This window comes from Sorex araneus, chromosome 1 (assembly GCF_027595985.1).
Source record: "Sorex araneus isolate mSorAra2 chromosome 1, mSorAra2.pri, whole genome shotgun sequence".
Taxonomy (NCBI): Eukaryota; Metazoa; Chordata; class Mammalia; order Eulipotyphla; family Soricidae; genus Sorex; species Sorex araneus.
The window spans coordinates 385,701,846-385,714,243 of NC_073302.1; the positions used below are offsets into that span (position 1 = coordinate 385,701,846).

The following is a 12,398-nucleotide window of genomic DNA, read 5'->3' on the forward strand; positions in this document are numbered from 1 at the left end:
TAGCAATGACATGTAGGAAAATCATAAAATAATTGGAAGCTATCATTGGTAGCACTGTAGCACTGTTGTCCCATTGCTCATCAATTTGCTTGAGCAGGCACCAGTAACGTCTCCATTGTGAGACTTGTTGTTACTGTTTTTGGCATGTCGAATATGCCACAGGTAGCTTGCCAGGCCCTGCTGTGTGGGCGGGATACTCTTGGTAGCTTGCAGGGCTCTCCAAGAAGGACAGAGAAATCAACCCTGGTCGGCCACATGCAAAACAAACACCCTACCCGCTGTGCTATCGCTCCAGTTCAATCATTGGTAGTTGCTTTTTTGTTTTTTAAATCACATCTGAATATTGCATGCCTATTGTCTCAGCAAGATTTTACATTTTGGTTTCTTTGGCTGAGGGGAAAAATAAAGGGAGTTCACTCCAATAAGCAGATACAGAATGAAGTCCACCATTAATTCAGGTGGAGGAAGTGATTTCCAAACATCTTGGTTTCTTTGACTTAGGGGAAAAAGAAAGGTGATTCACTCCAATGAGCAGATACAGAATAAAGTTCACCATTGATTAGGGTGGAGGAAGTGATTTCCAAACAGGTGGTAGTGATGGCATTTCTTTTTTTTGGGGGGGGTTTGGGTCACACCCGGCACAGGAGTTACTCCTGTGCTCATGCACGCAGGAATTACTCCTGGCGGTGCTCAAAGGGCCATATGGGATGCTGGGAATCAAACCCGGGTCGGCCGCATGCAAGGCAGATGCCCAACCCACTGTGCTATCACTCCAGCCCAGTGATGTCATTAAAAAAAAAATTCTAATTTGCTGTAGAGGCTAAGGAGAAAATAATAGATAATAAAAAGAAGAGAGATTAATAACCCTTGAAGGGTAGCTTCTGAGAATTCTGATTGCTTAGGAAGAAAAAGGTTGACTATCATTAAAAAAATAAGAATATTTTGTCTTCTTGATATTTTCTATTCATAAAGTATTCAAGATTCTAATAAGCATGAGGGTGATATTTCACCATTCCCAGCTCTAACTTGCCTGAGGTGGTAGAGTGAGTACAAAGGCACAGAGGCATATGTGGGAGAAATAACACTAAACTATTTTCAGATTTTGCTCCTGAGAACTAAAGTGATGCTATTTCTCCTTTTATTCTTTACCTGAAGCCCCTCTCCGTGAGGAGCTCTAGCCAGCGTGTTGTACTGTGACATAAAAGTCGACACTCATCTCATTGACAAGATATCTGATAACATAGTTCTGTTAATATAGGCACTCAGACTTCTCTTGAGAGTCACTTTTTCTCAAATTCTAATACCAGGCAACATTGGTAAATCAAAAATAACAGATATCAAGTATAACAAATGTCACATTTACTTTCACCATAAAAATCAATGTATTGGGAAGGATGCTGGGACCATTGATGGTGGAAAATGGGCACTGGTGGAGGGATGGACACTCGACCATTGTATGACTGAAACACAAGCACGAAAGTTTGTAAGTCTGTAACTGTACCTCACAATGATTCACTAATAAAAAAATTTTAAAAAAGCAACCTGAAAGATGCTCTTAGCTTCAATGTCATGGAAGGTTTTGCCTACATTTTCCTCCACGTACCTTATGGATTCAGGTCTGATACTGACATTTTATTTTATTTTATTTTACTTGCTTTTGGGTCACACCCAGAGATGCTGTTCAGGGGTTACTTCTGGCTCTGCACTCAAGAATTACTCCTGGCGGTGCTTAGGGGAACATATGGGATGTCGGGAACCGAACCTGGGTCGGCTGCGTGCCAGGCAAATGCCCGACTATCATTCCAGCCCTTGATATTGAGGTCTTTCGTCCACTTTGATCTGTCTTTTGTGCTTGGCATTAGAGGTCAAAGTTCATTTTCTTGCAGGTAACTGTCCAGTTTTCCCAGCACCACTTGAAGAGGCTTTCCTTGTTCCACTTCACATTTCTTGCTCCTTTACCAAAAATTAAGTGATCATATATTTGAAACTATATCGACCAACCAAGTGGAAACAAACATACAACTAGGACTACATTAAACTAAGAAGCTTCTGCACCTCAAAAGAAACAGTAACCAAAGTACAGAGAAAGCCCAAGGAATGGGAAAGAATATTTACCCAATACCCATATGATGGGCTGGAGCGATTGCACAGCGGGTAGGGCATTTGCCTTGCACTCGGATGACCTGGGTTCAATTCCTCCTCCCCTCTTGGAGAGCCTGGCAAGTTACTGAGAGTATCTTGCCCATATGGCAGAGCCTAGCAAGCTACCCGTGGCGTATTCAATATGCCAAAAACAGTAACAACAAGTCTCACAATGGAGACATTGCTGGTGCCGGCTCGAGCAAAATCGAAGAACAATGGGATGACAGTGCTACAGTGCTACCCATATGATAAGGGATTAATATCCACAACATACAAGACACTAGTAGAATTGTAAAAGAAAAAAACCTCCAACCCCATCAAAAATGGGGAGAAGAAATAAACAGAAGCTTTCTTAAAAAAGAACTACAAATGGCCAAAAGGCACATGAAAAATATCATCAGGGAGATCCAAATCAAAACAACAATGAGATATCATCTCACACACAGGCACACATTCAAAAGAACAAAAGCAACCAGCGTTGGCATCGATGTGGGGAGAAAGGGACTCTTTCATTATTGGTAAGAATGCCAAATGGTATAGCTTTTTTGGGAAAACAATATGGGTATTCCTTCAAAAACTAAAAATTGAGCTTCCATATGAACCCCACAATACAACTTCTGGGAATATATTCCTAGGGTACATAAAAACACAGTAGAAATGACATCTGCACCTGTATGCTCACTGCAGCACTGTTCACAATATCCTCCATCTGGAAACAACCCGAGTGCCTGAGAACAGATGACTGGTTGAAGAAACTTTGGTACATCTACACAATGGAATACCATGCAGCTGTTAGAAAAGATGAAGTCATGAAATTTGCTCATAAGTGAATGGTCATGGAGAGTATCATGCAAAGTGAAATGAGTCAGAAAAAGGGACAGACATAGAATGATTATACTCATTTGTAGAATATAAAATAACATGAGACTGATGCAACGACAGTAGAAACAAGGGTCAGAAATATTGCTCCATAGTTGGAATCCCATCTCATGAGCTGGGGGAAAAGGCAGCTGGAATAGGGAAGGGATCACTAAGTCAATGATGGCTGGAGGAATCGTTCAGGATGGGAGATGTGTGCTGAAAGTAAATAAAGGACCAAATGTGATAGTCTCTCAGTATCTATATTGCAAACCATAGAGAGAGAGAGAGAATGGGGGAAATTGCCTGCCATAGAGGCAGGGGAAGGGTTGGAAATGAAGGGGGTATACTGGGGACATTGTTGGTAGAAATGTGCACTTGTGACGGTATGGGTGTTTGATCATGTATCACTGAAACTCAAACATGAAAGCTTTGTAACTGTATCTTGGTGATTCAATTAAAAAAAAAAAAACCTGGCAAGAAAAGGTCATCTGTTTTCCTGTACTTGTCTCTTTGAAGGTGTGGTTTCCAGACTATCTTCTTAGTGACCATACCCTCCTGTTCTTAGGGATCACTCTGGCTCTGTATTTAGGGATTACTCCTTATAGGGGTCAGGGGACTATATGCAGTGCTGAGGACTGAACTTAGTTGGCTTAGTGCAAGGCAAGTTGCTTACCTACTGTACTATCTCTCTGGTCCAGACTACTTTGTTTTTTTGGGATGTTCAAGAAGACTTTGAAAAGTTTTTCTAGGCACTTGATGTGCTCCAGGCACTTTAAAACAATATTCTGTCAATAAACTGAAAATTGCCAATAGTCTAACACCACTGATTCAAAGTAATAAACAGGAACATTTTGTTTGAATTGAAAAACAACTTTCCTTATGTCAGGATTAGAGTAAACCCAAGAGAGCTCAATTCTCAGTGAGGCTGCTCACAGCTCAAGAAGTTTAATTTCTCTGAATTATTGTTCTGAAACTATCATTTATTGAGGGGCTTAGATTAAAAAAATTGAGCTGGTATCATAGCACTGCGGGCAGGGCATTTGCTTTGTATGCGGCTGACTTGGGTTCAATTCCTCCGTCCCTCTCGGAGAGTCCGGCAAGCTACCGAGAGAGTATCCTGCCCACATGGCAGAGCCTGGCAAACTACCCGTGGCGTATTCGGTATGCCAAAAAACAGTAACAATAAGTCTCACAAAGGAGGTTACTGGTGCCCGCTCGAGCAAATCGGTGAGCAACGAGATGACAGTGACAGTGACAGTGACCTTAAAAATAATTGCTTGATTTCGGGGCTGGAGCAATAGCACAGCAGGTAGGCCGTTTGCCTTGCACGAGGCCAACCTGGGTTTGATTCCCAGCATCCTATATGGTCCCCTTAGCACCACCAGGGGTGATTCCTGAGTGCAGAGGTAGGAGTAACCCCGGTGCATTGCCAGGTGTGAGCCAAAAAGAAAAATAATAATTGCTTGATTTCAATAGGATGACTAGAGTCTTTTAACAGAATAAGCAAATTCTGACACCTCCTCAGGAAGTGAATATAAAGAAATTTTACATAGATTACATTTATGATTATTCAAAAAGGTATAGATCCTTGATGAGAGATTTCATAACACAGTCAAGAAGAGAAAAAAGAAAGCTTTACTCACTCATTTTCTAATGTCCAGTTCTAAGTTTTTACACTGCAAAGGCATAGTAGCAGACTGCATGTGTGTGAGGAGAGAGAAATATTAATACTCATTATTTGGTATGTTTAAGTTTCCTAAACATTGTTTTTGTTTTTTCGTTTAGAACTGAAACTGGTTAGAGAAAGTTCAATCTCTGAGATGGCTTTACTTTTCGGTTTCTTGCCCTGTGTAAGGCTGCCTGCTTAATGGATTTGGTCCAGATGTAACTGATTGGTATTAGAAATTGTCATCATGAAGATGTGATGGGAACAGAAAGATGGGTGAAAGAATTTCTTCTGGAAGCTTTGATCTTGAAACTTTGTGCCCAGTTCCATAATCATGCTTTCAAATGTAACTGTAACTACCAATTTACACTTTGCCAGGGCTAAAATTTATTTTTAGTTTCATTTTCATAGAAAAGTGCACTTTGCTCTTGATTGATAGATATATTTTGACAGTTAATGTAAGTTTTACCCCGCCAAGGCTTGTTTCAGTTCAAGGTGAAAATGAAAGACAAAAAAATCACTTCCACAGATCTTATTGTATTTCTCTTTTTATTGCATTCATTGCCTAACAACAAGAATACTTATTGGCAAGAAATTTATTTACACTAACAAATTAAATTTAATCACAGGTATTTTTAGATTGGTCTGAAAACAAAGGACCACCATGATATTTTGCTTTAAATGCCCCTGAAACCAAAGATAAGAAATGTCATTTGAAATTAAACAATCTAGATTAAATACATATTAACCAAGCACAAAAGAACAATTCAGACGTGGCACTATTGTCTCTTCCATGCAAATGATCAGACTTCAAAATGTAAAAATTAAAAGTTTCAGATAACATGCTATCCATACTTACTGGGCTTAAAATTTTTTTCAAACAACTTTTTCCTTTAGTGGTATGTAAAGAAAGATTGGAGCTAAATAAACTTCTCACAATGCAACAATTCATTTTTTTTCAGCTTCTAGTTTTTTTAGTGATACGCAGCAGGTGTTTTAGTTGTTGAAATGCCACTTCATCAAAAATGCAGCAACAAAAATCCAGTAGTGATGACCACAAATAATATTAAAGAACACATATACATGTATACTTAAGGGATCTCATGGAGCATTATCTAAATCTGATGCTGTTGGGAGGTGGTGCCTAGATGGAGTGCCACTTTATTAATAATTTTTTTATGGTAATGATTTTTTGGCCAATTTTCTTTCATGAATGAAAGATGATATTTGCAATAGTCTCAGTGTGTAAATAAAACTGCTTAACTAAATAGAAGCAAACACCTTCCAACAACATTTTCATGCTTACATATACTTTCATTAGATTTTTCAATAACTTAACCATGCCATCACTCAGCAAAAGAAGTAGATGATCAAGTGATGGCAATACTGCCATCAGAAAGCCAGTAGTTAGTGACTTCAGCATCACAAATAAAAATATACCATTTTAGAGTGTGAGCAAATACACAGAACACACAGTGCAATTTTTAGTGTGAGTAATGGCAGTTGAAATTGCCCAAAGCCTCATAAACTTCTGAGCTCCAATTCGGTAACTTACAGTCTTGACATCAAAGCATAATCAAACATTTGAAGAAATTTTATCTTACTAAAATATCAAGTATCTAATAAATCAACTTTACCAAAATATATAAACATGTAGGATAAGTGCATTTAGTAGAAATACTTACATTAAAAAATCTCTTAAAATCTTATGAACCATTCAATGTATACACAACACAAAAAAAAGTGGCTATAAGGCTATGATTACTGCTCGAGGTCCTAACTGACATGACTAAGTTCCATATGCAAATTTTATGCCAGGTGATTGCGGCAGGTGTGTGTGTGTGTGTGCATGTAAAATGGGAGATAGAGTTACACACATACACATACACACTCACACATATATAATTCTGTACATCTACACAAGTGGCATGCACACTATTAAGAAGTTGCCTCTTGTTTTCTTATTCCTTATTTATTATTCATTCATGAATCATTTGGGGGTTGGATTTTGGGTTAAGCATCAAGGATTGAAAATCACCTTTCTTTTCATCCTTACTCTGGAGATCTAGAAGCTGGTCACATGCTATACTTGGTCCACACCCGTACATAGGTGAACCTTCACTTAGCAACCATTCCCTCAACACAGGCATACAATCATACAAAGACTCTATTTATTTAGATGATAGAATCTGATGTTTTCATTTTCTGGAGGTCAGGGGCTGGAAATGGATTCTTTAGGCTTTTTTTTCTTTGGCCACCAATTTCTTGGCTAGATCTAATCTATGCTACTACGTTGTTATTTAAATGTATTCCGTCTGGTGTTATTTATTTTTTTCCCGCAGTGTTTTGGACCTGGACTAAATTTCCTCAGACTTAGAATATTGAAGACACGTATAAATAAAATCTGTTTTTATACCCAGACTGTTTTTCAGGAGTGACTCCACTGAAGCACATTCATATTTCTTAAAACTCTACTTTCTTGTGAGAATACATTCCTCACTCCCACCCATAAGAATGAAAACAATTCTTGTAGAAAACATGAATATTTTATTTCTGGATTTCATCCTTAAATGATTTGCTTTAAAATAGTGTATAGAGGCAGGTCTTTCATTAAAATTTGAAAAGACTATTTTTAAAGCAAAAACAGGGCTTTACTTTTCCATTTTACCATTTCATACCAAAACTTAGCATTAAGTAGTTAACACAAACTCTAGTGAACTTCATCCATATCAGTGAAACGCTTGTCATCTGCAGCTTGCTTGGGACAGCAACTCTGTTCAAATGGAATATGAAAACTTTTACATACCTCAATTTAAGAAAGAGATATAATGCATCAAAAGTTTAGAAATTCCTTTTAAATTGTTGGACACAATAATTATTAGGATTCCCTTTAGAATTTTCTTGAAAACTATTGTTAAATACTGGGATTCAGCTCTTGAAAACTGGTTCCTTATAAGAATTAACACTTACATCACATTTATCTGGAATTAAAATATCCATATGAATGTGGATTTTTATTTATCTTTTAAAATATCACTGTAAAGCACATTCTAATCCCAGTACAAAATGAACCAAGATGAGAATTATTTGTTCTCAGTTAAAATACACAAAGACTGATTAAAGTACTAGGTCGAACAATGCATGATTGTTTTTATGTCTTGGGCTCAGGATATCTATCTTAAGACTTCAGATCAGAATAGATCACAGGATAAAAGGCAGCTACAAGGGTTAATTTAGTTCTTCTCTTGTACTCTGTCATTTAGTTTCCAAGAACTGCTGAGGGTTAAGATGCGTATGAGGTTGGGAAATTATTGTCAACCTATGCACAAAATTGTTTTATTACTGTGAAACTAAAGGTGACCTTCAAAAGGTGTTAGAAAGGCAAACTTAGATTTCTGATCTTATGTGTCACTCAGGAGTAAACTTTTAATTAACATTTAAAAAACAAGAATGAGAGAACTATGGCATAAACTATTAATTTCAAGGATGTGGCCTTAAATTAAAAATAAAATCTGTAATAAAATTATTTTCATGGAAAACCCTTCATCCCCAGACACTTATCTCATACAATACTGTCTACTTTGGCCTCACTCATATTCCCACCCACCCCACTCCCTTCACCCCACAAATAAAGCATTACTTAGACTGCAAAATGCTTTTGTCTATTGCGAGAGATATACTGAGCTGTGCTTCAAGTATTATAGCTCACAGTAGCCAGATATTTACTTTTCGTTCACTTTCTGATAAAATAGAAGGTGCATGAGGCAACAATTCTATGTTAAATTGTATTAACAATAAAAAAATCATAGCATAAGTGTAGAGATTGTGTAACACACAACCACTTCAATTAGGAATCATGCACTAGAGTTAACAAAAGAAATGAGGAAAGATATGTTCATAAGATCTGAGGTCATTTTGCTTTTATATATCTTTATGTCAACCAGCTTACATTTTATCTTTTGTTTGATGACTGAATCAAGTGCCTTTTACAGTTTCAGCAGTTTTGAATAATAATGTTAAAGTAACTCATTAAGGTTTAAAATGATCAGATCTTAACTTAAAAATCAAAATAGTTAAAATAGCAACTAAATTATTTAATGAATAAGAACTTGATATAGTAGTGTTTCTTGGTCACTGATCTAAAGTATATAAATGAAGTTAAAAGAATAGTAGTTCTAAGACATTTAAGAAAATGTAATATTACAGATCATAAATTAGGTGCAGAAATGGGAACATGTAGACATTTCCACTATATACATCCATTTCAAATATTATCAAAGTGTAAACATAACTTAAGATAATTATCCTTCAATTTCTACTCTTAAAATGAATACATTAAAACTTCCAGTGTGATCCAGGTCACTTTCTCCTCCAACAATAAGCAAAAGTTTAAAATAGAAAACATAGTTATAAACAGATTTTGACTTAGCATTTTAGAATTAGAAAATATTTGCTGGAGTTTGTAATTGATCAATAGTGGTTTCTTGTTTCCCATTGTATTAATAAATGGCAAAGCAGCTCACATGACAAAGTATGGAGTATCCAGTATGGCAGTTTCCATTATACCCCAAATAAAAACAGACAGAAAAACAGACATAGTGACATGATGTTACTTTATGTGTTTCTGAGCGCTTAGTGAATAAGTTGGAAGAACTCAGACAATACTGCTGTAGTACACAATAAATAGATTTTAGAGAGAAACAAAATTATAAATTTCTAGTTTAGAAAATTCTACATTCAGGTCCCTCTTTCTTAAAAAATATCACAATGCTCAAAATATGAGATGGAGTTAAATGGGCAGGAACTCCTTTACATAATCTATTACTTCTAACTTTCAGAACATTTTCCCCAAATTCTGTGCACATAACATTTCCAGTAAAATGTGAACAGAACCAAACAGAGATCCTCACATAGTAGAGGAAGAAAAATTCTTGTCCAAGAATTTATTTGGCCGGAAATCTTCACTTGAAACTCGTCCCTTGGAAAGTGGATGATCTCATTTTTATAACCAATGCAGGAAAGAGAAACAGATACATGAATTATAAAAAGCAAAAGAACATTAACAAAAAATAATGAAATAAGCACTAAAACTTGCTTCTCTGGTTTAATTTATTCAAACCCAAATTCTCCGTAACTAGTATGTATATATATTTTGCCTATCATTTGAAATTTCTCAAGATGAGTTTATTTTCTCCTCCAACTTGAATTAGTTTGATGAAATACTGAAATCCTTAATACTGGCTTTCCAAATATATAAATGACTCATCCGTTAGGCTATATCCTAGGTACTACCTTAAAACAACTTGAACTGTCAAAGTGGAACCCTTTAATGCATGGAAGAGAATGATTCAGAAAAACCATTCAAAATATCTCTAAAATACAACTGACAGTTCCTCTTTATAGAACATTCTGTCTACTCAATAAAATTGCTTCTCTGGTTGCACATTACTTAAATTCGAATTCTCTTTAACTGGCATTTCTATTTTTCTTAAAAGCACATTTGTTAAAACACTGAACACGCTTGGGAAATCTTGAGCAGAAAATATGGGACGAGTTCCTGATTGTGTCATAGCCAGGCTGAAGACCCGCCAGAATGTTCCCCCAGAGAGGAAACCTGAAAATGTTGGTTTCCTTAAAAATCAATTTCCTGTTCAATTTGTTAGCGGGGGTGGGTAGGGTGGGAGAGAAGCTCTGTGGTGTGTATGAGTGTTGTTGAAATTACCAAACATACAGCAGTAGAAAAATGAGTAAGAGAACCCAACGTCCCATGATGCATTCATGTCTGATTTTTCTCCTTTGTTCAGCTAAATCTGGAGGATAAGTATTATTAACCATTAAGACCCCATGATAATACCTATGACCACATTCTGAAGTATTTTGCTTTCTTCTGTGGTTAACACATGATTAATTCTCTTCTCTCTTGCCAACACCCAGCAAACAGAATATTTTGCTTGCCTTTTGCCACAACAGGTATTTGGCAGAGCACATGCTGCCAACATGGCATTGAAGGGTGCCTCTCCCATACACTAGCGTAGATTCTGAAGCCTCAGCCATGCAGACATGTGCAGTTGTCCAATTTAGGATCCCACACTGACAGTTCTTGGTGCTTCATTAACACAATGGGGGCCGGGGTGTGAGTGTCATACTCATGTTGGGCAGGGCTGCCCTGGTCCTCCAAATGACACAACTCACCCAAAACAACACACGATGTTGTTAAGTAAGAAGGGAGAGAAATACAGTCACTTGCATTTCTTAGACACAAGATCCCTGGATTTGTAAATAAGCCGAAAGAAGTTTGGGATTATTTTAGTTGGTTAAAATTAAGAGTATATTCTATTATTGCAGGAAATGCAGTTACTCCACACACAGTTCCCCAGTCTGCCTACAGCAGCAATACCCCACCATCAGTCAGTTTCTTCATTCACTGGAGGAAGGTAGGACAGGAGGAGCCGGAGAAGCAGGAGCATGAACCTCCACCCCACGCCCCACAGAGAACGTGTGTTACTGCTCACCAGCCCCCTCACTTGCCACCGTCATCTTTTCAGTCTTTTTGGACTTCCTCTGCATTTGCTCTTGTTCCCTCTTCCTCAGCTTTTCCCTTTGTTTTTCTATTTTCTCTTGAGCCTTCCGAGCCTTCTCCAGAGATACCTTCATTTCCTTCAGCTTCTTTTTGACCACAGCTCGATCCTGGGATGATGTCATTCCGAGAGACTAAGAAGAAAAGCCCCAAAACAAACTCAGTGTGAAAACTGCTGACCCTTGAGCCTATAGTACCACAACATCATAAACAAATTTACCAATAAAATAGCAGAAGAGGTAAGAGTTCCAAGCTGACCTACAGAGAGCTAGCTGGTCACAAATGCTCCAAATCTACACACTGGGGTGCGAGTGGTCAAACTGGTATCTGCTTTTTTCATTCTTTGAAGCGAAGCGCATCCTAAACCTTTTCATGTAAATGATTTCTGAGTTTGTCTTTAATGAAAGAATGAATGGAAAAGGGGCATAATTCTGATTCTCTAATTTATGGGCTGCAGACATTTATTGGCAAGAGTATTCCCAAAGTCATCAATATTTTCAAAAGATAGATGCGGACCCCTGCTGCCAGAGTGGCCTTCACTAGGGTAGAATTGAAATAACTTTTTTTCAGCAGTGTTTTCATTCATTTCATAATGAGAGCCAAAGATGTCTTTGGGACCAAAATGTTCCTATCAGTATGAGTAGCCATTCTCTCCCTGTAGGCAGGCCTATAAAGGAAACCTGATTATAATCAAGAGGTTGTTCGATGAACTTGGAATTCAGAATAAGGGAAGCCGGTTCACATACTCTAAATGTTCCATGACCTTCAGAATCAACAGCAGGAAGCATCCATCTCCCCAACAGGGACAGCCTTGTCAATGGGGCCTTCATATTCACAGGCTATTGATTGATCTCTAACCTTTTCAGGACTGTCAAGAGATACTCATCTGCCCATCAGCTCAACAGGGGGCTGTGGTGAAAAGGAGGGTGGAAAGGAGGGCGGGCAGCATTTTTTTTAGATGTTTAAACACAGGTTTGGGTGGGTGCCACCTCAGACTCTAAGGTAGATGGACTTAATGTGTGACAATGAGGGAGCAATGGGGGGCACCAGGAAGATGCCGTCTGCATGATCTGGGCAAGAAAGTTCTGGTGAGAACCTTCTTGCCTTGGAGTGGTGTTTGGGGAAGAGCAGAATGGAGGGAAAATGAGTATA

At 37.8% G+C, this 12,398-nt stretch overlaps 1 protein-coding gene across 9 annotated transcripts in view; it reads right to left on the bottom strand.

Moving 5' to 3' along the window:
• Positions 1-5,199: 5,199 nt before the first annotated feature.
• Positions 5,200-12,398, bottom strand: part of PPP1R9A (protein phosphatase 1 regulatory subunit 9A) — a 319,759-nt gene continuing 312,560 nt past the window's right edge. For all 9 annotated transcript variants that reach the window (XM_055124178.1, XM_055124185.1, XM_055124184.1 and 6 more), the window contains one exon: positions 5,200-11,380. In XM_055124178.1, coding sequence (XP_054980153.1) covers positions 11,171-11,380 — 210 coding nt within the window. In that variant the 3' untranslated portion in view covers positions 5,200-11,170. The remainder of the gene's footprint in view (positions 11,381-12,398) is intronic.